The 26,492-nt window shown below is 37.5% G+C and overlaps 1 protein-coding gene across 6 annotated transcripts in view; it reads right to left on the reverse strand.

Moving 5' to 3' along the window:
• DIAPH2 (diaphanous related formin 2) overlaps positions 1-26,492 on the reverse strand; it is a 927,958-nt gene that overhangs the window by 473,604 nt on the left and 427,862 nt on the right. For all 6 annotated transcript variants that reach the window (XM_026452159.2, XM_026452160.2, XM_026452157.2 and 3 more), the window contains one exon: positions 24,301-24,540. In XM_026452159.2, the coding sequence (XP_026307944.1) occupies positions 24,301-24,540 (240 nt within the window). The remainder of the gene's footprint in view (positions 1-24,300; positions 24,541-26,492) is intronic.

The raw sequence follows: 26,492 nt of genomic DNA on the forward strand, positions 1-26,492 counted from the left end.
AAAAAAAATTTTATGTTGGCCAGGCGCGGTGGCTCAAGCCTGTAATCCCAGCACTTTGGGAGGCCGAGACGGGTGGATCACGAGGTCAGGAGATCGAGACCATCCTGGCTAACATGGTGAAACCCCGTCTCTACTAAAAAAAACAAAAAACTAGCCGGGTGAGGTGGCGGGCGCCTGTAGTCCCAGCTACTCGGGAGGCTGAGGCAGGAGAATGGCGTGAACCCAGGAGGTGGAGCTTGCAGTGAGCTGAGATCCGGCCACTGCACTCCAGCCCGGGTGGCAGAGTGAGACTCCGTCTCAAAAAAAAAAAAAAAGAAAAAAAAAAAGAAAAAAAAGTTTTATGTTACTTTAATAAGCTATCATTGGATGATAATGAAAATAAGACAGAGTGAGTCACTGTATCAACTGATCAGGTGCAATCAGTTAATAAACCATATATAGCAATTTTAATTGTAATCATCTGACCAATAAATGTTCCACATAAAGATTAATAACTGAATTTAATTCTATCTACCTAATCTCTAATAACTTTCTAAAATGGTACATGAATACAAAATACCTTTAATAGGACACTATTTCAATAGCTAATTCTGATCAACTCTTTTTCCTAGTAAATACAAATGCTATATTATGAAAGATACCAAATATATTTTATATGTTCAAGTACATCTCCAAAATTTAGTTATGTATATAGCAAAATTTCTCAATAACTAATTGACACAAAATAAATTTCTTTATTCCAAATATCCTCATTCAAGCTTGAAAATTTCTTCCATCTTGCCATGTCTTTGAAATTGGGCTGTTTGAGTACACAGAAACCAGCACACAGCCAGAGAGCCTCAGACAACATTTTAATGACCTACGTCAGTCACATTCAATCTTTCTGTGAAGGACCCCTTCTGTAGGTAATTTTCCCTTCTGCTGAGATGTAAGCCTATTTCTTCTTGCTTTGTCCTCAGTGGGAAATGAAAATAACTGGTCACTATGCTGTACATAACAACCTCTCACAGAGTGAAAGTTCCCTTCTCATTCCCATCCTGTTCTCCAAATAAACAACTGCAGTTAATTTAACCTAACTGCATAGATGTTATCCTTCAAATGTTTAATTTCTCAATGGTAATTAGAATCCATTCAAAAGATCCATTGCAAAGGCTCCTGTCATCTGCTGGAAAAGCAAAGTTCTTGATTTTGCATACAAGACCCTCCTTGAGCTGACCCTTATCTACCTTTCTAACCTGCCTCCTGCTGCTGTCCGCCTGATTACAACTGCTTAAACGTACCATGCAGTTTCATGCCACTGTGCTTTTGCACCAACAGTTCTCTCTGTGTAGACTCCCTTCCTTTTTGTTCCTTTTTATCCACCAAGAAAATACCTACTCGTATTTCAAGACTACTCAACTTCCACGTCATTTCTGAAGACTTCTTTATCTTAGAAGCAATTAACAACTTTTTTTTGGCTATCTTCATTCAATGTAAACATTTCTTTTCTTTTTTTTTTTTTTTTTTGAGACGGAGTCTCGCTCTGTCGCCCGGGCTGGAATGCAGTGGCCGGATCTCAGCTCACTGCAAGCTCCGCCTCCCGGGTTCACGCCATTCTCCTACCTCAGCCTCCCGAGTAGCTGGGACTACAGGCACCCACCACCTCGCCCGGCTAGTTTTTTGTTTTTTTTAGTAGAGACGGGGTTTCACCGTGTTAGCCAGGATGGTCTCAATCTCCTGACCTCGTGATCCGCCCGTCTCGGCCTCCCAAAGTGCTGGGATTACAGGCTTGAGCCACCGCGTCCGGCCCAATGTAAACATTTCAACACAGTAGTCTCTCACACTCAATATGAGATCTTACATGGCTAGAGACTTTGCTTTGGTAATATTTTTGAATCCATGGTGCCTAGGAGGATGTTAGAAAATACTAGATAGTCAATAAATGTTTCAGAATGCAGATTCTTCTTTACATAAACTCCAACTTTTGTGGGCTATAGAGCAATACTCCTAAATTTAATTCTATACATATATATATGTGTGTGTGTATGTGTGTGTGTGTGTGTGTACCTGTGTGTATATATGACCCCACCACACACATAGAGGTTGACTACAAAGGCCAGACTTTTCCAGAACACATATTTGCTAGAGTTAGGTGCAAGTGAATGCCAGAATAAAGTTATAATTTGTCACTTAGGAAATGGAGCACCATACATTTTTTCAGGGGAGGCAGGTTAGGAGCAAAGCAAATATGAATGGAGAAGTACATTCATTAATCCACTGTGAGCTGAGGACTATGCTGAACACTAGGGATAAGAGATAAATGATGCACGGTACTTTTGAGGCCTTAACCTTAGAATTTAGTAGAAAATACAAAATTATATAGAAAAGAAATGACATAGGAGAATAATTTGGTGGCAAATGTCCAGGACTGATATACTTAAAATGATAACTAGGATATGTGTAGAAAAGAAAAAAAAAGGGCAAATTCAAGAGATATTGTAAGGAAAAACAGGATTTAGTCAGTGAATATTAAGATGAGGGAAAGGGAAAAATCAAGTACTCCAAAAGTTTTAAGTACCGATGATTAAAAGAATGTTGTATCATGTCCAGAATAAGGGGAATAACTCTAGAGTAAACTGGCTTTAGGAGAAGCATAGCAGCTCAAATTTTAAACAGAAGTGTTAGCTATGTGAAGATACACTATGAGAAGACGGTCATAACCATTCTATTCTCTTTGCTTCCTTTATACTATATGATTTAGCCTAATTATGGTTCTTAAACATATATATGATCATGCCATTCCCTTCCTTAAAAAAAGCAAATGGTTCTTTACAACTCATGTAATAAAGTTCAAATTTCTAATCAGAATAATTATTAAGCATAGATTTTGGATTCAGACAGAACTAGGTCTGAACCTTGACCCTACCGTTTACTACTTGTATGACTTTGGGCAAGTTACATGAATACTCCATGTCTCAGGTATCTTACCTATAAAATGAGCATTAGATAAGCACCTGTGTTCATAGACATGTTTGTAGAATTGAATAAGACAGTGTATTATCATGGGCACCATCATCATCCAGATAAGAAGGATGAGAGCCTACCTTAGCTTCCCATCACTATAAACTAAAAATCCCTCTGTTATCTGGTTCGTACTCTGTTGTGATCTTATCTCTAGCTATTATCGTCTCTCAAGTTCCCACACTCACTTCAGCTACACTGGATACAAGTACAGAGCTTTCTTGTCTGCTTTGTTCACTTTTATATACTCAGTATCTAGAAAAGTGGGTAGCACACAATAGGCACTCTATCTGTATTTGTTGACTGCACAAATGGATGAAGATTTCCACCCATTTACTTATGTTCCTCCTGACCTCGGCACACTGTTTTTCCTTCCTCAGGTGATAATATCCTACTCCTCTTTCAAGGGGTAGGAGAACGAACATTTGTTGCCTATGTATCATGTGCCTATAACTCAGGCACTTTCATAAGTGCTTTTTTTTTTTAAATCCTAAAATCAATTCAGTGACTTAGTTATGAATATGCCATTTTTATAGATAAGATAGAGCTCATGAGTTGTTTGATCTAGTTCCCACACTTAATAGGTGTTGGTACCAGAACAAAACATGGCCATTTATGCACACTTCGAATTTAAGATATACTTACTGGATTGAACTGTCATGGGTGAGGAAGATGGTATGTGTGTGGAAAGGAAGAATCTTTCAGGGAGAGTGGTAGTTACTAGTAATAAACCTTTCTCAACTTCCCTGAATAGAATTAATAAATTCTGGGCCAGACGTGGTGGTTCACACCTCTAATCTCAGCACTTTGGGAGGTCAAGGTGGGCAGATCACCTGAGGTCAGGAGTTCGAGACCAGCCTGACCAACATGGTGAAATCCCATCTCTACTAAAAAACAAAACAAAACAAAAATTAGTCAGGCATGGTGGCACATGCCTGTAATCCCAGCTACTCAGGAGGCTGGGGCAAGAGAATTGCTTGAACTCAGGAGGTGGAGGTTGCAGTGAGCCGAGGTTGCAGTGAGCCGAGATTGCGCCACTGCACTCCAGCCTGGGTGACAGAGCAAGACTGTCTCAAAACAAAACAAAACAAAACAAAACCAATAAATTCTGTCTTTCTTCTCCGATAGTGGTTTCGATATACTCTAATTATAGAACTTATTCTACAATATATAATTTTGTGTACACAACTAGTCTCACCCACCAGATTGTGAACTGCTTAAAAATGAGGACTATATCAATTTTATTCAGCAAATGTTGAATGAATAAATTCTTTAGACAGGCCAAAAATAATTAGAGTTGATTTGATGTTAATCTTTGGTGACCTTCAAGCACTGTTTGAATACAGTGCAAAGGATTCAAAATTAAAAGGAATGGGTAGTCAGAAAGAAGAGGTAATGTGAATGAATAATTTATTCCAAATATTAACTGTGGATAATAACCAGATAATACAGGAGGCAGCAGAGCCAGCAGCTGGAAAATGGTGAGGTTAGTGACAAAAGTTATTATAATTACTGTCCCGAATAAGTTCAGCATAATTAGGCCTGAAGGGATCAGGCAATGGAAGAAATAAGAACGAAAAATCAAGAATTCATGAGCATTTGCTACTTCATTGGTTCTCAATCCGTGGTCCCTGGACCAGCAATATCAGTATCACCTGAGAACTTGTTAGAAATACAAATTTGGGGGCCCAACCCCAAATCAACTAAATCAGAAACTCTGAGGGTGTGGTCCAGCAATTTGAGTTTGAACATACTAGGGGAAAAAATTCTGATATTACCTCTAGGTGATTCTGATGCATGCCACTAGGGAGACACTAGGCTATTTTCAAATAAATTTCCAGGCAAGAAGATGCTTAGCAATTGTCTATAGCTTGCCTAGGTCCTCTCACAATTACTTTTACATATAAAAAGTTGAAGTGTCAATGTTTTCAATGCTTAGTGCCAATTTAAAATAAGAGAGAAATTATCTAGCAATTTGTGGCATCTGAAGGACAGAATTGCTCTGAGTGTTCTTGATTAATTCACATAAAAATGAGACTCGTTGGTATCATAATCTATCAGCTACCTATCCAAAAGTAGATGAGACAAACAGTATGCTCCATGCTGTGAAGATTCCAGATACATTGCTCTTCAGTGTTCTAGACTGTCCTTCATCCTTCACCTAAAACTGTATTGAAAAAATACTTACATGCTGCTATAGTATGTCTTATCTACTATGTATCATCAGAGTGACGGACTAGATAACCTAGCAGATTATTCATGCCTTCCAACTCCTGCTCAAGCAAATCTGCATTGTTGCTTACATATTTACTCAGGGAGTTTGAATCAGATTCTGAAATTGTAAGTTGCAGACATCAGGTTTCAGTGCTTGCCATAAAAGTTCTTGTATCTAAATAACCTAATGCCTTGCTTGACCTCTATGCCAAACAGTTTACATGTATGAAATCAAACTATGGTGGGTGTATGTAAAGAAGAGAGCCAAGGGAGGAAGCTTCATTCCTGCTCCATGGCACTGGCATAGGCTGATACTGCATTTCATTTGTCATCATACTCGTTTCGGGTTGAAGACCAAGAGTGAGAATGGGGTTAGGTTCATGTGTTACCATACATTATATAGGAACAAAGCAGTGGACCTTGGCTCCTTGCCCCAAAGCAATCCTGACCTCAATTGCAGGGTGGCACCGAAAACAGTTCTCTTGACAGGACGTGGTGGCTCACACCTGTAATCTCAGCAGTTGGGGAGGCCGAGTCGGGTGGATCACCTGAGGTCAGGAGTTTGAGATCAGCCTGACCAACATGATGAAACCCTGTCTCTGCTAAAAATACAAAATTAGTCAGGTGTGGTGGCACATGCCTGTAATCCCTGCTACTTGGGAGGCCGAGGCAGGAGAATCACTTGAACCCAGGAGGTAGAGGTTGCAGTGAGCCGAGATCCTGCCACTGCACTCCAGCCTGGGCAGCAAGAGCAAAACCCCATCTCAAAAAAAGAAAAGAAAACAGTTCTCTTCTGGAAACACGCAAGAATGTGTGGGAGGAACACCTGGCTTTCTTGCATGAATGGCTGTAGAGTGTAAACTGGTCTGAGACAAAAACTGACTTTTGCATAAAGAGTATAAGAAATGAAGTAGCAAAGGAGCATGGATATCACTAAAGGAAATGTTTCTGCACACATTAAAGGAAGACTATCTTTAAAGCATATTAAAACTTAAATGTGAGAGAAAAGTTCAAATCTATAGCGTATCTGAAGGAAGCCCTTTTGGATCTCCCCTTTCCTTTGGAATTTACATGAATGGCCATATGAAGTTCAGCAAACTTATCAACAGGTCCTGTACTCAGGGAAAAAAAAAAATTGCCTAATCCTTCTGTGTCAAGGAAACGTTCCTAACACATAACAACATCACACAATACACATATATAATCGTCCTTGAAAAGAAAAGAAATACTGAAACTCAGTGAAGAGATCTGGTTGAGTCAATGGAATAAAACCATCTAAACTACCAATACAGTCATATAATTCAACTTTTTTAGTGAACATTTTCCTTAATCATGGCTTCCTTTTGCCCTATAATATTTGTATAATCATGGAACAGTTAATATTTAAGCAATCATGAATGCTCCAGTGCATATATCAAAACAGCTACTACTGCTTGCCAGTCTTGATACAGCACATGAATTCTAATGTTAGTCTCCTTTATTTAAACAAAATTAAGTTCTGTGCCCTCTGCCAAGGGTTGTTTACAAATTATTGCTTTCTTCAATACCACCACACACTGCAGTAACATTGAAAAAGATAATGTATTTTTAAGGATTGCAATTACCATAAAGACGTTAGTTCTGTAGCTATGACCGGACAGGTTTAATACATGTTTTCCCAGCTTTATTTCTAAATCTGTCACCAAAAATGCTTTTCTGGGCACTACATGACTAGGGCTGACACTAATTCAGCCAAATGTAATTTATGGTGGAAAGAGGTCTTTATCCTTTATGTAGGCCTGATAGTCCTTTTTTACAACCTTTAGTTTGGTATTATAATAGTATTTCCAACCAAAAGGAAACAGATAATATCAATTGTATAGTCAAGCAAATTAAAAGTTTTACACTTGTTAGCCTAATTTATAGTAGCAATCTGTGAAAGGAGAGCTTAAACTTGAAACCATGACAACATGAAATGGAATAAGGATTCATCTCAATTGCCACCTTCCGGACCAGCAGAGCATTTGTGCTGTTAGTTTCCTGTACAAGACAAATTCTGTTTCCTGCCCTTCCTGCTCCCCTTCTCAGCATTTTCCCTTTCAGCCCCACTTATCCAAGGAGAATGACCTGCATGTGCATTAGCCTGCATTGCCAGGACCAGTGGCAAATTAACCATCATTTGTACTCACTGGTTTTAGGAAAGGCCAGAATGAATTAATGAAATATGTCTATACAAAGAAAAGTTGTTCTGGTACTTTCATATACTTTTAATCATCCTGTCTATAGTTGGCTTACCAAATAAAAATTCTTCTGAGAATAGTTTTAATAAAAATCAAATTATTTAAATTGGTATAGGAATAGTTTACAAGTACGAATGTTTGTTGGTGTTAGATGGTTTCTTCTCAGACATGGGTTAAGCATGTAACTAAAACTTTTAACTTTTATTGTCATGAGCATTTTACTTAAATTGTTTTATATGTATGAGGTTTGAGAGTAGATGGAATAAATTTATTTTTATGTACATAGCTTCAGATTGTCACTACCACCAAAAGAGTCCATAGGACTCATTTGCTCTGTCTATACACTGTAAATAAATAATAAATGGCATTTAGAGGTTTAACCTTTAATAAATGGCATTAAATGGCACTTAACATTAGTGATTTTAGCTATTTATGAAAAATTTTGAAGGTCTAAGACACAGAATACTACAAAAGCGTAATTAGAATTCAGTATTGAGGAGCAGCTGCTTAAGAGTGAGGTATTTAACCATGTTGATGTTTCTAGCTATATTCATCCATGCTGTATATTAGTTGATGCTATAAATATTATTAATTTTAGGCCTATTCTCTCATTGAACATTTTCAGTGTCTGGTTTCCATTTTTTGTGGGGGAATCACTGTTTTGGATATAATTACAGATAATGCTGCTGTGAACACTTTTTTTTTTTTTTTTTTTTTTGAAGACAGGATTTTACGGTGACCTAGCCTGGAGTGCAGTGGCACAGTGGCATGATCACAGCTCACTGCAGCCTCGACCTCCCAGACTCAGGTAATCCTTATACCTCAGCCTCCTGAGTAGCTGTGACTACAGGCACCCACCACCATACCCTGCTAATTTTTGTATTTTTCTGTAGAGATGGGGTTTTGCCATGTTGCCCAGGCTGGTCTCAAAATCCTGGGCTCCAGGGATTCGCCCATCTCGGCCTCTCAAAGTGCCGAGATTACAAGCTATATTATCCGCGCTGCTATCGAACTCCTGGCTTCAAGCAATCCTGCCTCAGGCTCCTAAAAGCCCTGGGATTATAGGTGTGGGCTACCATGCTTGCCTTTAACCATTTTTAAGCACACAGTTCAGTGGGGTTAAGTGCATTCACACTGTTGTGCAACCATCACCACTATCCATCTCCAGGATGTTTTAAACATCCTATACTGAAACTGTTACCCATTAAACATTTAACTCCCCATCTGCCTTATCCCCCAACCCTTGGTAAACAAAGACTTTTTGTCTCTACAAATTTGACTACTCTAGGTACCTCATATAAGTGGAATCATATAGTATTTATCCTTCTGCATATGACTTATTTCACGTAACATAATGTCACGGAGATTCATTCATATTATAACATATACCAGAGTTTCATTCCTTTTAAAGGCTGAATAGTATTGCATTGTATATATGCCACACTTTGTTTATCCATTCATCACTCAATGGACATTTGGGTTGTTTCCATGTTTTGGCTACTATGAATAATGCTGCTATGAATTTGGTATGCAATCATCTGTGAGTCCTTGCATCTGATTCTTTTATGTATATGCCCAGAAGTGGAATTGCTGGATCATATGGTAATTCCATTTAATTTTTGTAGTAACTGCCATGCTATTTCCTATATTGGTTGCCCCATTTTACATTCCCACCAGCAGTGCATAAGGGTTCAAATTTCTCCACATCCTTACCAACACTTGTTGCTTTCTGTTTTCTTGATAGTAGCCATCACAGTATGTTTCAAGTGGTATTTCATTGTGGTTTTGATCTGCAATTTCCTAATGATTAGTGGTGCTAAGTATCTTTTCCTGTGTTTATTGGCCATCTGTATATCTTCTCTGGAGAAATATTTATTCAATTCCTTTACTCATTTTTGAACTGAGTTGTTTTGTTGTTGTTGAGTTGTGGGAGTTCTTTATATATTCTGGATATCAATCATTTATCAAATACATTATTTACAAATATATTCTCCCATTCTGTGGGTTGCCTTTTTTTAAACTCTGTTGATAGTGTTATTTGATTATGTGATAATTCTTGTATATGTCTCCAGGGTCCTTACCTAAGAGTTTATCTAGAGTATATGCTAGAAGGGGCATTTCTGCACATGGTTTAACATTTCTGGATAGTACCAAATTGTTTTCCAAAATGAATTTAGCAAGTTACACTCTCACCAGTAGTTCCCTTTGTCCCTTATTCTTACCTCTACTTTATATTAACAGAATTTAACATTTTTGCCAATCTGGTGAATGTGAAATATCTTTTTATATATATTCATATATTCCAAATATGAAATCCATCATTGTGGTTTAATTTAATCATAAGTATGAATGAAAAATGGTAGGTGGCCGGGCGCGGTGGCTCACGCCTGTAATCCCAGCATTTTGGGAGGCTGAGGCAGGTGGATCACGTGGTCAGGAGTTCGAGACCAGCCTGGCCTATATGGTGAAACCTCGTCTCTATTAAAAATAAAAAAATTAGCTGGGCGTGGTGGTATGCGCCTGTAGTCACAGCTGCTCAGGAGGCTGAGGCAGGAGAATTGCCTGAACCCAGGAGGCAGAGGTTGCAGTGAGCCGAGATCACACCACTGCACTCCAGCCTCAGTGACAGAGCAAGACTTGGTCTCAAAATAGAAATAAATAAATAAATAAATAAGGTATAGACACTTTGAAAAACAGTATCTCTTAAAAATTAAAACTATACTTTCCATATGACCCAGGATTCCCACTCCTAGGTATTTACCCAAGATAAATGAATTTATGTCTTTTACATAAATGACGATAGCAACATGTATAATAGCCAAAATTTAGAAACAACCCAACTGTCCATCAGGTGATGAATAGATAAACAAAATGTGGCACAGCCATACAATGGAATACTACCCCAAAATAACAATGAACTGCCAATACATGCCACAACTTTACACTAAGTGAAAAAACTCACTAACAACACAAAGTAACACAAAGACTCTATTACTGTATTATTCCATTGATATGAAATTCTAGAAGAAGGCAAAACCATGGTGATTTAAAACAAATCAGGAGTTGTCTGGAGCTAGGAGTGGGGATTCACTGCACAGAGGCATCAGGAAACCACACTGGTTCATTGCAGTGGAGGTTCCAAAGCTGTATACAAATAACAAACTTCATCTAACTATATGCCTAAAGTGAGAAAGTGAGTAATTTTTTTTTTTTTTTTTTTTTTCAGATGGGGTCTTGTCAGAGGCATGTGAACCAGAGCAACTCCATCTTAAATAGGAGCTGGGTAAAATTAGGCTGAAACCTACTGGGTTACATTCCCAGATGGTTAAGGCATTTGAAATCACAGGTGAGATAGGAGGTCAGCACAAAATACAGGTCATAAAGACCTTGCTGATAAAGCAGGTTGCAGTAAAGGAGCCGGCCAAAACCCACCAAAATCAAAATGGCGATGACAGTGACTTTTGGTTGTCCTCACCACTATACTCCCACCAGCGCCATAACAATTTACAAATGCCATGGCAATGTCAGGAAGTTATCCTATATGGTCTAAAAAGGGGAGGCATGAATAATCCACCCCTTGTTTAGCATATCATCAAGAAATAACCATAAAAATGGGCAACCAGTAGCCCTCAGGGCTGTTCTGTCTATGGAGTAGCCATTTTGTATTCCTTTACTTTTTCAAAACACTTGCTTTCACTTTGCACTGCAGACTCATCCTGAATTCTTTCTTGCATAAAGAGACCCAAGAACCCTCTCTTGGGGTCTGGATCAGGACCCCTTTCCTATAACAGTCTCATTCTGTCTCCAAGGCGGAGTGTAGTGGCACCATCTTGGCTCATTGCAACCTCCACCTCCCAAGCTCAAGCAAGTCTCCCACCTCAGCTTACCGAGTAGCTGTCACCCCAAGCGCGCACCACCCCACCCAGCTAATCTTTTCTATTTTTGGTAGAGACAGAGTTTCGCCATGTTGCCTAGGCCAGTATCGAACTCCTGAGCTCAACTGATCTGCCTGACTCAGCCTCCCAAAGTGCTGGGATTACAGGCGTGAGCCACTGCACCTGGCCTAAAATGAGTAAATTTTATAGTATGTCAGTTAAAAATCTCGGTAAAGTTACTACAAGAAATTATAGGTTAGGTTCAAGTCCCTCTTGACCATGAATACACTTTACTTCTAATAAAATAACAGTACAAGAAACAAAGTCCTAAGAAGATGCTTTAAGAAATCAATGAGTACCCTGACCTTTCTCATACACTTTATGAAAGCTGAAATTTGGAAGCATAAAGTGATCTGAATGGGCCAGGCTGTGATTGATGAAATATCCTTGGAATCAAGCATGTGCATCTGTCCCCAAGTCTTCCCTCAGCACAGGTTTCTAAGTAAAGTATTCTGTTTTAATATGTGTATCTAGCTAGTTGCTTAAATCTGAATATTAAGATCCTTTCCCTAAATAGCCTCTGAAAAGCTTGTATTTCCTCATAGTAGGTTACTTGCATCCTGGAGTGATCCTTCATACTGATCATTAAGTAACAAGTTTCTTCATTCTTATTTATCTGGACAATCTCAGGATATCCTCTGGCAAAAAGGAAATTATTTGACTTTTGTGACGAATTAGTGAATTGGGAGGGGTACAGACATACAATAGTTGTAAGTAGTACCATTATACTATTGTTTTTGAACAGGTTTTGATTTTATCCAAAAAATTTAAAATACTAATATTTAACTATATGTAGAAAGATGGTAGGAACTTGAGAAGCAGTTTTAAAGATACTCTTATTGTAGCATAAAAGGGAAGAGAGCATTCTGATAATTCAGATTTAAAATTCAAAAAAAGAATAAAAGATAAGAAAATAATGAATGGCAAGGATTTGTACTTGTCCCCATGACAGAAGGCAGGAAAAGCAAAACTGAAGACATTGTTTGGGGAAGAGAAGAAAAGTACATCTTGGAAATGGGGCTAGAATTGTTTTTTCCTTCCTTTCCAAAGAAGTAGAGCAGCTTTACAGTATGGATATCATCTAACAGAGTATGTACTTTGTCTTGTGGTTAGTTAGCCAGTGTTTATGAGCAACATTAATTTATTTTTCATGTGTGCTATTATATAAAATCCATTTGCCTGTCCCCACACACACTTCTCCCTGTCTCTTGCTTTAGCAGTACAATGTTCTATATCTGGCATCTAGCTCATAAGCTCCTCAAGGACTGGAGATGTACGTTTTACTTCTCTTTATCCCCGCAAAGCATCCAGCACAAGGTTCCACAGAGAGTAAAGGCTCAATAAATGTGGCCAACTTGCTGCACAAGTACTCACTAAAAAGTCGTTAAATGTGTATAAATAATTCTTGTATTCTCTAAAATTATCACAGAGCTTTATTTTAGTATCAACTGCTACTTTATAAACTTCCTTCCGTGGACATGAGCTCTCCTTGTTAAGGCTGTGTGCAATGCCTTCACTAGGAAGGCTTCAATTGACAGGAAAATCAGTTTGTAAGATGACTGGTCAAACTTAGTCACAGTAGCCATGTTTTTGGAACAACAGTCTCATACAGGGTCAAAATCTCCTTCGAAAAGAGCTTTTATAGAATTAAAAAACCTTTGTTTTCAGACTTACTAATTATATTCACTAAATGCCATTCATGTTGTCAACTTTCCCCTACTGCGAGAATTACAAAATCAGTCATAAGATTATACTCAGAAAACGACTACAGCAATTCACAGAATACTAAGCCAGCTGGGTTCATTTAAATCCTCTGTGGAAACAGTCTTCATAGTGAACTAAGTAAGACCTACAGCTAGTTCCATAAATCATCATTTTTTGTCTGCTCTGGTGCTGAAAATGTTTATTGCTGCTCCTGATATATGTGGCATTCATCAAGAACCAAAAAAAAAAAATGTATTTTTGTAAACTAGAGAATTATTCATCTCTGCCAGTTATACTATTCAACTGTTAACTGTATCTATTATTGTTTAGTCATAATGACTTCAACAAGTATAGTGGTGACACAGCATTAATTTGATTACTTTTTTTGTATTACTGTATAAAGATAATTTTTTTAAAATAAAAGAAAATACAGATGCATTAATTTTCTTATTTCCTGAAAATGTATCTGTATTTGATGAGTCAAAAACTAAGCCATAGGTGAGTTCTCTACAGAAAACAAATTATACCCTTCATTACAGTTCTATACACAAATGTATATGGTTGACTTTTTAACACTTATTATTGGAAGAAGATAAGGAATATAATTTGGCAACTCTTAGTTTGCATTTTTCAATGCTCTTTACCAGTCTGTCAACTGATGTATACAAAGGAACATTTAACTCAATCCTGTTTCTCTCTGATTATCCAATTATGAAAATCACCCCAACCCTTCTCACTCTTTCATTCTCTCTGTCTCATTCTGTGTCTTAATCTCTCTGTCTCTGTCTATCTCCCTGTCTTTCTTACTCAACATCCATATGCACACACACCTTTTTTGGCTTGGTCTGGCTCTTATTTTATTTTCCTTGGTCCTTCCCCTAATACAACACCTTCAAAAATTGAAATCTCTTCCATATCAAAAAGGTCATGTGTTTGCATAGGGGTGTATAATAACGAGACATTATTAGGACTCAAGGCAAGTATGTCCTATATATATACATATATACACCTCACAGCAAGTTATCTAGATATCTAAGAGGCAGACATAACTTTAACATATAAGTTAAAATCAGAGATAGCAGTATAGGCTTCACAATATTAATAATCACAGGTAAAGGCAGGTGTGTGTGTGTGTGTGTGTGTGTGTGCGTGCCTGTAATAAGCAACAGAAAATTTTAACATACATAAGAATAATAGAAAAAAAATCCATGAGTCTCCAAAGCAGTCAGTAATGACAAGGAGCACTAATCAAGTCTGCATCAGACAAATTGCATTTACAAACTATTGTTCTCTAGAGAATTTAATAAACCGAAAATTTTGGAGTACAATCAAGTTTTCACACAACCTATAGTATTGTAAATGTGATGATTTTGTCTAAACAGATGTAATCAAATTCCGAGAAAACAAACAAGTCTTCCATTTAAAGTACTAGCTAATTTGCAGCAATGAATGTAAATTAATGAATATTTCAACTTAGAGAAAAAAATCTTTAAATAAGCTCATGGGACCTCTATATTTTAACAGGCAAGGAGGAGAATAAAGGTGTGAGTTAGTTTCTTTTACTCAGAGCTCAAGTTTTCAAAAAGATATTTTGAGACACATAAGCGTTTATAACTATAGCAATTTTTAACAGTACATCTATAAACTTTGTTAATTCCTATGCCTGACATGATCATATATTTTTCCCTTTGCTATAATTAGCTTACCACAAAGTTAGTGTTTTCTCTCATTTCAATTTCTTAATGTAGGTTACAGAGAACAAGAAAGATATAATGCATCTCCACATTAATATAAATCTAGAAGATGTATGACCATTTGGAAAAATTGAGGCTATCATTTTAGAAGATGGCACCTCATACGACAGAGACACATACTACCTTCATTAAGTTTTCTTTGTACTTAAGTAGTCAATCTGTATGTGCACCACTGTACTATATAGACAGATATGGAGAGCAGGTAGCTGACATGTTAGAAGTGGGAAAAAGCACTGACTTGCTAATTGAAGAACAATCTTTAAAGCCCATAGTAGTGTATTCACAGGATTATAAAATCAAGGAGCCACGATAATCTGTTTCCAACTCTTAGAGGGCTGCATTTTAAAGAAGATAAACTCAAAAGAAGTGGCCTGTGTTTGGTTCAGATTTTAAATGGCAATGAAGGGCACTAGAGGTGAGGGCTTTGGAATGGATTTCTGAGCTGGTATCCAAGGATCTTGATTTAGTGGAGAAATCAGATGACTGAAGCAATCTTCTACTATTGCCATTCGCCTACGGGCACAAGTCCGTACACATAGATCAATGGCATGTGCATTAGAATACATAATGAATAACATACACCAATTAAAAGACCTTATGGAGAATTCTTTCCTCTAAAAACCTTAGTGTTCTATACGTTTAAATACTTCTAGACTTATTAGCTTAAGTAGTATTAATGCTTGCCTTTTAAAAATTACATATTTTGGGCCGGGTGTAATGGCTCACGCCTGTATTCCCAGCACTTTGGGAGGTCAAGGCGGGTGGATTGCCTGAGCTCCGGAGTTTGAGACCAGCCTAGGCAACATGGTGAAACCCCGTCTTTACTAAAATACAAAACATTAGCCAGGCTTGGCGGCGAGGGCCTGTAGTCCCAGCTACTCAGGAGGCTGAGGCAGGAGAATTGCTTGAACCTGGGAGGCGGAGGTTGCAGTGAGCCAAGATTGTACCACTGCACTCTAGCCTGAGCAAGAGAGCGAGACTCCATCTCCACAAAAAAAAAAAAAACAAAAAAGACATATTTTGGTGTATTAACTTACATGAAAAAGTGTAGGAAACAAAAACCCATGACACAATTATAAAAACTGAATCCAGAATGTCACCACTGACATAGTATCACAACAGTGTAACATTCATCTTTAAGCACAAGAAACTATTCAGTGGTCCTCAATGATGAGAGCCCAGTAAGCACAGTACAATAAAACACAATGGACTTAAATAAAGGTCAACCATCACATAAGCTGAACAAAGGAAACTATTTAAAATTAAGAATGATATTCTGTTCTTGTGTCATTCTATGGTGCTTAGTTATTTCAGAGGTCTAAACTATAGTGAATATTCTTGCTTCAATGTAATATAATGAGGTACAGACAAACCCTTAAATTGAAATGCTTGTATCCACTGGTCATGAATTATGAACAAATGGTACAGCATGTCACTATATTATATGATGACATTTTAAAATGCAAAGTACCATGAATATGTTCCTTTGCATTTGGCGTAGCATAGAATCTTATATCACTGATTAGCACCCAGTGACTTGGAGAGATCACCAAATGCAAACTCTTTCCTGCAGAGGAAATATCCCCACAGAGGAAAGTTTAAAGGACCCCCAAGGAGAAAAAGAAAAGTTTGGCAGTAGGGCCTAACATTTCATCCCACTCCATACATGATCAAGAGTCTAATCTTCCCTTTCACAGAATTTTTTTCAAGACAAATTATAACCCACAAAGTCATTTCCTTCTCAGCAAATTATCAACCACATCTCCCTCAAATTCAATTAATGCTAAATATTGTCTGATAGGAAAAAGTTTATTTCAGTGAAGCAAAAGAGTCAATGAAAATTCTAAAAATAGCATAATCCACTGAAATCATTTGTTTGAATCCCAGGAAAAATCGCTTCTCGGCCTTTTGGCTAAGATCAAGTGAATCCCAGGAAAAGTTGGATCCTAACTCTGCCTTCATCACTGAGTGATCTTGGTTAAAGCCATCTCTCTGGAGAGCAGATCCTCATTTGTAAAATATTGAGAACAGCAGTCAACTTGCCTACACAAAACTAATATACTCTGACAGTCTATACAAAACCAAGGGATAGCTCCATAATTATTCAAATTATTAGATGCTATTTTATTATAAATATATAGGCTCTGCTGCTTGGATACATTAAAATCTATCACAAGATGAGAAACTTCCTAATAATAGGCCTACAGTTACACCAAAATGAATTAAAATAAAAAAGATAGATTCTAAGTTTCATGCCAGAGAGCCAAGAAAACTCACATGAGGTTTTCCCCATTTTCAGAACACCGTAAGTGCCAGAGTTGGTTCTATAATACTTCCTTGGAATGAGCCAACTATAACCAAACATTGTTACAATGCAATAAGAGGCAGGGTGCTACACAATTTTGTAAATGGAAAACCTTTATGTAAGCCCCAGCTTGGACCTTTACTAGCTTTTGAATCTTGGACAACTTACATAACCTCATTGGGCTTTAGTTTTCTAATTTGCAAAATGGCGTTAGTAACACTTAACCTCCCTGAATCACAAGAAAAACACTTTATCAACTATAAAAATACAGGCAACCAAATGCATGGACTGTTGACCAGGATTTATTGATTGTTGCTAAGTTCCCTTTCGATACATCCAATAGTGCTTATTTTCTAAAATATCTTTGGTTTTAAATTAATAGTCCCATATTAATTTATTTAATAACCCATATTTAATAATGAGTTGGTGATTTAGATTTACAGCAAACAACACATTTTTGTGTCTTTACAAATAAAACATAAAAAATCTTACAGTTACATATTCAACAGTTTTGCTGGCAAAAATATGCCCTTTATATCTGTGAGGAACAAAATGTTCTCACTTAAAAAACAAGTTAACACATGTTGAGTATTAATAACAAATCCTCTATTTAATCAAATTGTCTGACTTTCAATCTGTAGTAATATATTGAGAGCTTCACATATAATAGACACTGGAGATATAATGCAGAATACATCCAAATTTGATGAGTTCTGAGTCTTGTGAAGGACAAAGGGGAAGAAAACGGCAAATTAAATGCCAAGTGAAGACATGGTGAAAAGGTGGCCATATGGTAAACCAAGGAGAGAGACCTCACCAGAAACCAACCCTGCCGGCATCTTGATCTTAGGCTTTCAGTCTCCATAACTGTGAAAAAATAAATTTCTCCTCTTGAAGCCACTCAGCCTATGGTTTCTGTTATGTCAGTCCAAGCTGAACAATACACTGACTAAAGTATTTTCCTTTTCCAAGCATCAGTCTTCTCACTTGTGGACTGAAGAGGTTAGACTAGATGTATTCATCTGCTGACATTCTGAGTTTATATGGACACAATCCACATTATTTTAGCTAGAAATGATTAGACACTGTGAAGCTTTGCGTGTACTTATGTACGACTTTTTTCTAAGGTCTTTTGTAGATTTTTGTGTGTGTGTGGATTACAGATTTCCAAATTTTACTGCCACAGACAGCAGTCACTTTTCTTTACCAAGCATATTTTCTGGGGTAATTTTCTATTTCACAATAAAGCTGAACCTATTTTACTTTCCTTCTTACAACTTCTATGGGGAAGATGGATGGGGATGGATGTTTCCTTTGTATAGTTGGTATGATACTCTGTCACTAATACCATATAATGGTCTCTAGATGAGGCTTTACATGTCATAGATATTCTAGATCATGGGTGTACAATCTTTTGGCTTCCCTGGGCCACATTAGAAGAAGGAGAATGGTCTTGGGCTATATATAATATATACTATCACTAATGATAGCTGATGATCTAAAACAAACATCACAAAAAAATCTCATGTTTTAAGAAAGTTTATGAATTTGTGGGAGGATCATGGCAGACGGGAGGCAGGACTAGATTGCAGCTCTGACTTGGATGGACAGAGAAGCGTGAGGAGGCTTGCATCGTGAATTTTAGCTCCAGAACGACTGCAGGGATAAACCAGGAATCCCAAGAGGACCCACAGACCCTCTGAAGGAAGGGGACTGCTGCTGCAGGACCCAAATACTGTGAGTGCCCAAACTGCGGAAGTGGGAAAGGGAGATCCTCCACCACTGAACACACACCCCTACTGGGGAAACTGAAGGTCTAGTTTGAGGGAGAAGTTTCCAACCTCACCTAGAGCTGAGTCAATTTAGAGAGCCAAGCAAAATATAGGGGTAGAGGAAGCAGCAGGAAAGGCCCTGGGAGTTCACTGGGTCCCCAAGCAGGCTATTCCTGCCTGGCACCATAGGGATCCTTCTGGAGGGCGACCAGAGGCACAGGGGAAAAAGCCACAAGGAGAAGAAAGTCTCCAGCTGAACTATGTAACAACTTAAAGTGGTCAAGAAGCCTCCTGGCCAAAACTCAGTGGAGGGCATGAATCCGCTGTGTAGACTCTACAGGCAGGGGAAGAACTAAAGCCCTTTTCTTTCACAGCTTGGTGGTGGGTAGCCTGGGGCAAGTTCTCAGTCCTGTTTGCCTACTGCCTGGAAACAGACTCAGTGCTGTTAGTGGGGGCATGGTGGGAGTGGGGCCAGCCCTTTGGATTGCGTGGGAGCTGGGTGAGGCCTGTGACTGCCAGCTTTCCCCCACTTGCCTGACAACCTGCGTGACTCAGCAGAGGCAGCCATAATCCATGTAGGTACACAACTCCATTGACCTGGGAACCTCACACCCATTCCCTACAGCAGCCGCAACAAGACCCACCCAAGAAGAGTCTGAGATCAGACACGTCTAAACCTACCCCACCTGATGGCCCTTCCCTACCCACGCTGGTAGCTGAAGACAAAGGGGACATACTCTTGGGAGTTCTAGGGCCCTGCCCACTGCCAGTTCCTCTGCATACTACCACAGCTGATGCTGTATGGAAATCACCACCTCCCGGCAGGAGGCCAACCAACACAAAAATAGAACATTAAACCACCAAAGCTAAGAACCCTCACGGAGTCCATTTCACCCCGCTGCCACCTCCACCGGAACAGGTGCTGGTATCTACAGCTGAGAGACCCACAGATGGTTCACATCACAGGACTTTGTGCAGATAAACCCCAGTATCAGCCCAGAGCCAGGTAGACTTGTTGGGTGCCTAGACCCAGAAGAGAGACAACCATCACTGCAGCTTGGCTCTGAGGAAGCCACATTCACAGGAAAAGGGGGAGAGTACTCTATCAAGAGAACACCCCATGGGACAAAAGAATTTGAACAACAGCCTTCAGTCCTAGACCTTCCCTCTGACAGAGACTACCCAAATGAGAAGGAACCAGAAAACCAACTCTGGTAATATGACAAAACAAGGCTCCTTAACACCCCCCAAAAATCACACTAGCTCACCAGCAATGGATCCAAACCAAGAAGAAATCCCTGATTTACCTGGAAAAGAATTCAGGATATTGGTTATTAAGCTAATCAGGGAGGCACCAGAGAAAGGTGAAGCCCAATGCAAGGAAATAAAAAAAAAAAAAAAAGATACAAGAAGTAAAGGGAGAAATATTCAAGAAATACTCAATCTCAAATTGAGATTCAGAGAAGCTAAGTGACTTAGTCATGAAAAATTGGCTAGTAATTGGCAAAGTGTAAGTTAAAACGTTGGTTCTAAGCCCACAATGTTCTCCCCTTTTGTAAGGTTATGGATTCTTAATCCTACCTATTCTTCAAGATTCTTCTTTTTCAATTTACCAGCAGTGCCCAATCACCAAAGATTCCTTCCTCCCCTGAACTCCTGCTAATATCAGTGGCCATTTATTTTTACCCTCACTGACAGTGTACCTTGTGACATTACATAATATTCCGTATGCGTATTTCCTGGCTACTCAACTGTACTACAAGCTTCTTGAGGTTTCTGTGTATCTTCTCTATTGTTTGTAGACCTCTGATGAATAGATCATCTGTTTTATTTTGTATTTGTTTATAGCTGCCTGATATTCCTTTACCTGCTCCTAACCTTTGGTATCCCTATCTTTGGTAACAGCACCATTTAGGGCATAACCAATCTTCCATGGCAGGTAGTTTTGGTAGCACTGTCAATCAAGGTTTTTTGCTCTCCCTTGAACAAGGGGTGTTCTTATAATCCACACTGGGCTCATTAGGCTCTCTTCATAATTTGAATTTGAATCAAACATAGGCAAAGGAGAAGGAAAATGGTTGGAGTTGATATATCCCAAAGGCAACATCCTAAAAAGACTTTTCATTCAATCCTGCTACCTGAATTCTCAAAGCTGTCACAGTTGCTGTTCTTTTGAAGGCCAAGTAATTTAGTCTTTCCTCAGTTTCTGGCTGAGTTACTTCATATCTTTCCAGCAAGTTTTACTTTTTGCTTGAATCAGGCAGAGTCACGTTCTGATACTTACAAAGATACTTATTTGATAAACCCACAAAGCTTCGTATAGAGGGAATGCTAAGTATTTTTAAATGTTTTGTCCTTATGCAGATTATATATGCTATTTCATACTGAAAAAAAAAAAAAAAGCAAACAAATGGCCTTGAAGTGTAGCATTTCTATTGGTTAGAATTTTAATAACCAACAGGCTAAGCTAACATTGGGAGCTCATCTTCATTGAAATGATTTTTATTACAGTTCAGCACATTGGTTTGGTGACTCACAAAGTGATAATTCACTGCTGCAAATTAACAAAGCATTTTGTGGTGAGGGTAGTAATTACAATAATGATACCCTTTAGTGTTGACATTTTGGTTAACCCATCTGTTTTCCTTTTCTTCCCAAATACCGTAACAGCCAATTGTGACCATCTGAAATTTTTATATTACCTTACTACAAGATACATCTGATAAGTTTAACCACATTCCTCCTTTTTACCTAGTTGAATATTTTAACATACTCTATAGCTTCTTGTTAAAAGCACTGGATTAGTTTTAAAATCACTGAGAAATTATCATTAGAAAAATGTAGGATAGTAAATGGTATCATTTTTAAAGCATAATCAGTGTTCTATGAGGGAAATTCCCCCTGCTATTTTCTTTAAGAAGGCAATCACTAAGAAAAATCAACCAAGAAATCCTTCATAATACAACTGAAATTAAACAGCAATTCTAGCTAATCACACATCAGTAGTTACTTAATTCTATTTCAAACAGAATACAGACCTAAGCTAACTATTTCTATGTGCTTCAGAAAATTTCTGTCATTTTAGACATTTACATTTACTCACAATCCTTTGTATTCCAGGAACATCCTTTGAGTCCTAGACATTATGGGAATATCATGCATGTATATGATATTTCTCTTCCTAAATGACAAGTGTTTTCCTAGAAAATTTCCCAGAAGATAAAAATCTTACTGAAAAGTGGGGGGCGAGGTGGGGGACAGATTTTAAAACCTTCACTTCTTTCACTTTTGGAACTCCTATTGCTACATGATAGTATTTCCCACAAGATTATTTTTTATTTTATTTGAAGTTGGCAAAAATCTTTGTGCTGAATCCTTTGAGCACACCTCTAGTGATAGATGTCAGATCAGTGCTGTGTAGAAGAACTTTTATTTGACAGGTAGATGACAGAAAGAAGCCTCTCTCCAAAATACAAGATGTAACTGTAAAATCCTTCGGTGAGATTAACGTAATCTTTTGTTCCTATGTATAAATGACTTACTCATTCTTGCTTCAAAGAAATCAGTTCATGTAATTAATTTGAATAGTGTGAAATTAAGACACTTATAAGGTACATATTTCTTCAAATTAGAATGGTTTAAAATATTTTTATATGAATGCAAAATAGGTATCTAATACAAATTTCTAATGATATTTTAACTTATACTCTTTTTATAATTGTCAAGCAAGAAGACTTTTAGATTTACTCACTGTGCATATAAGCATATACTCTTGGCAAGTAGCACCATGATAAAGAGATTACTCTATTAACATTGGGAATATGGTATACAATACAATGTTAATGTCCTAAATACTTTATTTTATCCTATAAATCTGGCATGATTTAGTACAGTTTATTACAAGCATTGCCTTATTCCCTCTGGCATTATGAAATGATTTTACATGTCCCCAAATATCACAAGAAGATGAGGGTAAAAATGTTTTCTTCACAAAATCCAGCATTTCCAGATAATTTTCCCTATTTTCCTTCCTTGTTCTCTTTCCTTACGGCCCTCAAAAATATATCAGGAATAAACAGATATTCACAATTCTATTGTACATACTATTACTATCTGTAAGTGTTATTCTTTCTGTCTATTCGGATTAGAACTCCCAAGATCACATCATTTTTGATACATATCAAAGTGCTAGTCCATGTATATGTAATGAACATCAATTTAATGCATGTATAGAAAAGAAAGTCATATCCATTGCTAGATTTGGGATTCTCATTATAATATACTTCAAGAACTAACCAAGGTTCTGCAATGTTTTCAGATGTGAGAGAAAAAAAGTGAAAGAATGGTGAGATGTCAAAGATAGATTGCTTGTTTTCAGATTTATTTTCGTCTCTAGCTTTCTTACAGGCCTTCACCTCAGAGTCTTTTCAGGCTTCTATAACAGACAGATCTTTTCCTTGAATAAGGTGGTTTGCTCTAGCCTAAAAATGGACATGTACAAGCACTTTCGGGCTTCTCTGTTTCTTTGTTTGCTTTTCATAAGTCTCAAAAATGTTATTATTAAATGACCCAATCAAAACAAGTTGATTATTATTCAACTTTCTTTTTTACTTCCTGAATGCACTAGATACCAGTGTATAGTACTACTTGACATTGAAGAGTATCATTATCTTAGAGTAGAATAAGCAAACTATATTCAAAAATAAATTTCTGGCTATTTACCTCATTAAATTTAGCTTGTCAGACACTTTTTAGAAAGACATAAGTAATAATGTAAATGAAATACAATACTGCATCTATTTTATTTTATTTTATATTTTATTTTGTGAGACATAGTCTTGCTCTGTTGCCTAGGCTGGAGTACAGTGGCGTGATCTTGGCTCACTGCAACCCCCTCCTCCGGTGTTAAAGCGATTCTCCTGCCTCAGCCTCCGGAGTAGCTGGGATTACAGGTACCCGTCACCTCCCCTCACTAATTTTTGTATTTTTAGTAGACATGGGGTTTCACCATGTTGGCCAAGCTGGGCTCGAACTCCTGACCTCAGGTTATCCGCCTGCCTCGGTCTCTCAAAGTGCTGGGATTACAGGTGTGAGCCACCGCACCTGGCCAATACTGCATCTACTTTATAAAAATGGGGATTTTTTGTCTATAAACTTCAGTAAAATGTAATCAGCAAATGTTAAGTACTGTATTCCAAAAGAATTTTCAAGTCTTTTAGATTTTACTAAGATTTTTAAAAATTATTTGTTTGAATTAAGATATAATTCGCATCCCAGAAAATTCATCCTTTTTAAGCATACAATTTTGTGGTTTATGCATGATTGCTATTTGCAGTATCACCTTTCATAGACAGGAAGATTATTGTTGTAAATTAGCATTATAAAATGTCATCTTACCTTACAAAGGAAGTTGATCTTAAAACCCAAAGACTGGGCATTTCTTGAGCCTGAGTTCATGTAGTTTCCAATAAGAAGAACTAATTCTAAAAGTCTGTTAAAGCTTTCACTTTTCTTCAGTTCTTCACAGGCAAGAGTTACTGCTATGATGCTTGGTTTGATGTTGTTTACGTGTTCTTCAAATGTGAGTTTGAACAGGATACTACTGAGACGAGGCTGTAACATTTTCACAGAGCTCATCTGTAAGATAAGAAATACTCTATGAGAATATACATTGAATGCCTCTTATTTTATCTCTTTAGTGGGGATAATTTCATAGTCGACACTGTAACATCTCTGCATAAAGTGAATTTGCTCTGGGATTTTAAAAATATTTTTTGCTTTAAACATTCCAAAGAAATATTTTATCAAAGTTTAAAAAGCAGTTGGCTATACAGGTTTTTTAAAACTAAATCATCCTTATGGCATTAATAAAATATAATAGAAGCTGAACAGTTGCTATATGTTAATTGCATAATCATTAGCCATCAATAGCATTCAAACTGGCAACATCTGTCCCTGAGGTGAACTAGGAAAATTTATAAACATGAAATTGAGTTGAGTGAATAGTCGGGCCACAGATAAAAGATGTACATGATGACAGAAAATATGAGTGGAACATTTCCTAAGAAATTACCTATTACTATGCTGTTTGAAATCAGAAGACTAGCTCTGATTGAGCATTTAATAATTTTTAAACTTATGATTTCTATTCATAAAATATATTATTTATATACACTCTAAAGAATTTCTAAACAATTTCACCTACTTGACAGATGCTGATGTTAAGTAATTAGATGATAGTAAAATCACATGAACTTACTTTTCAAGTACATTATGCAAGAATTCTATATTGGTTTTCTTCAATACAGTTCAACTTTGGTTTTAATTACTTGTTTCATAGCATTGGTGCACATTAAATATTCCAGTTGGTATAGTTACTACGATAATAATTGTTTTTAGTTTTTAATTTCCTATAGCTCCAAGTTAACTAGTTTTCCTTCACAAAATGAATGCTGGGAGGGGAGATGGGAGAGCGGTAGACACACATGAACACACACAGACACATGCACACAGTGAAATGATTAATATTCCTAATTATATTTGTTTTTGTATGTATAGCCTACTTCCTTAAATACAAATGCCAAGTACAGATTAGACACCACGATATCTTCAGATAACATGAAGAGAATTTGACGACATAAACAAAAGTCTTTAAACCACAAAGTACCTTTCAAAAGCAGGAGATGAGCTGTTGGGCAGACCATATCTACTCTAATACAGAATCAAGACATAGTCCATTATTTTTCTTCTTCAAACTCGCCTGTTAACCATGAACATCTGCATCTCCAAATATGAACCTCTGCCTTCTACTAATCCTCCTATATGTTTTCATGCTTTTCACAGGCAGATATACAAAAGTATGATGGAATATCTACCTGTTACTATATTTTTGTAGGTCTCGTCACTTATGACTTTTTTTAAAAATCTGGTCAGGGTATTATTATACAAATTGTCCTGCTATTTCTTCAGTACTCACATGGCAAGTATAAAACACACGATCTATTCATAAAAAGCTTATAATATACTCTGAAACTGAACATAAAACCTTGAAAACTATTGCTGGTGAAAAAGCCAGCACATGATTTTAGGTAGGTAAAAAGAAATTAAGTTCTGGAGGTGTTCACTGCAAGAAGAAAAAACTTTAAACTCTTAGGATTACAGTGTTTAATGAAGACGTCACAGTAGAGGATACACATGAAAAAATATATGTATAGGTGTTACACATAGAACTGACACTAAAAGGAAAAAGTGGCCAGGCATGGTGGCTGAGGCCTCTAAACCCAGCACTTTGGGAGGCAGAGGCAGGAGGATCACTTGAGGTCAGGAGTTTGAGACCAGCCTGGCCAACATGGTGAAACCCTGTCTCTACTAAAAATACAAAAATTAGCATGGTGGTGGTGGCACAGTGCCTGTAACCCCAGCTACCCAGGAGGCTGAGGCAGGAGAATTGCTTGAGCCTGGTAGGTGGAGGTTGCAGTGAGCCAAGATTGTGCCACTGCACTCCAGCCTGGGCAACAGAGTGAGAGAGAAAGAAAGAGAGAAAGAAGAGAAGAGAAGAGAAGAGAAGAGAAGAGAAGAGAAGAGAAGAG

The sequence above is a fragment of the Piliocolobus tephrosceles genome, chromosome 12 (assembly GCF_002776525.5).
Source record: "Piliocolobus tephrosceles isolate RC106 chromosome 12, ASM277652v3, whole genome shotgun sequence".
NCBI lineage: Eukaryota > Metazoa > Chordata > Mammalia > Primates > Cercopithecidae > Piliocolobus > Piliocolobus tephrosceles.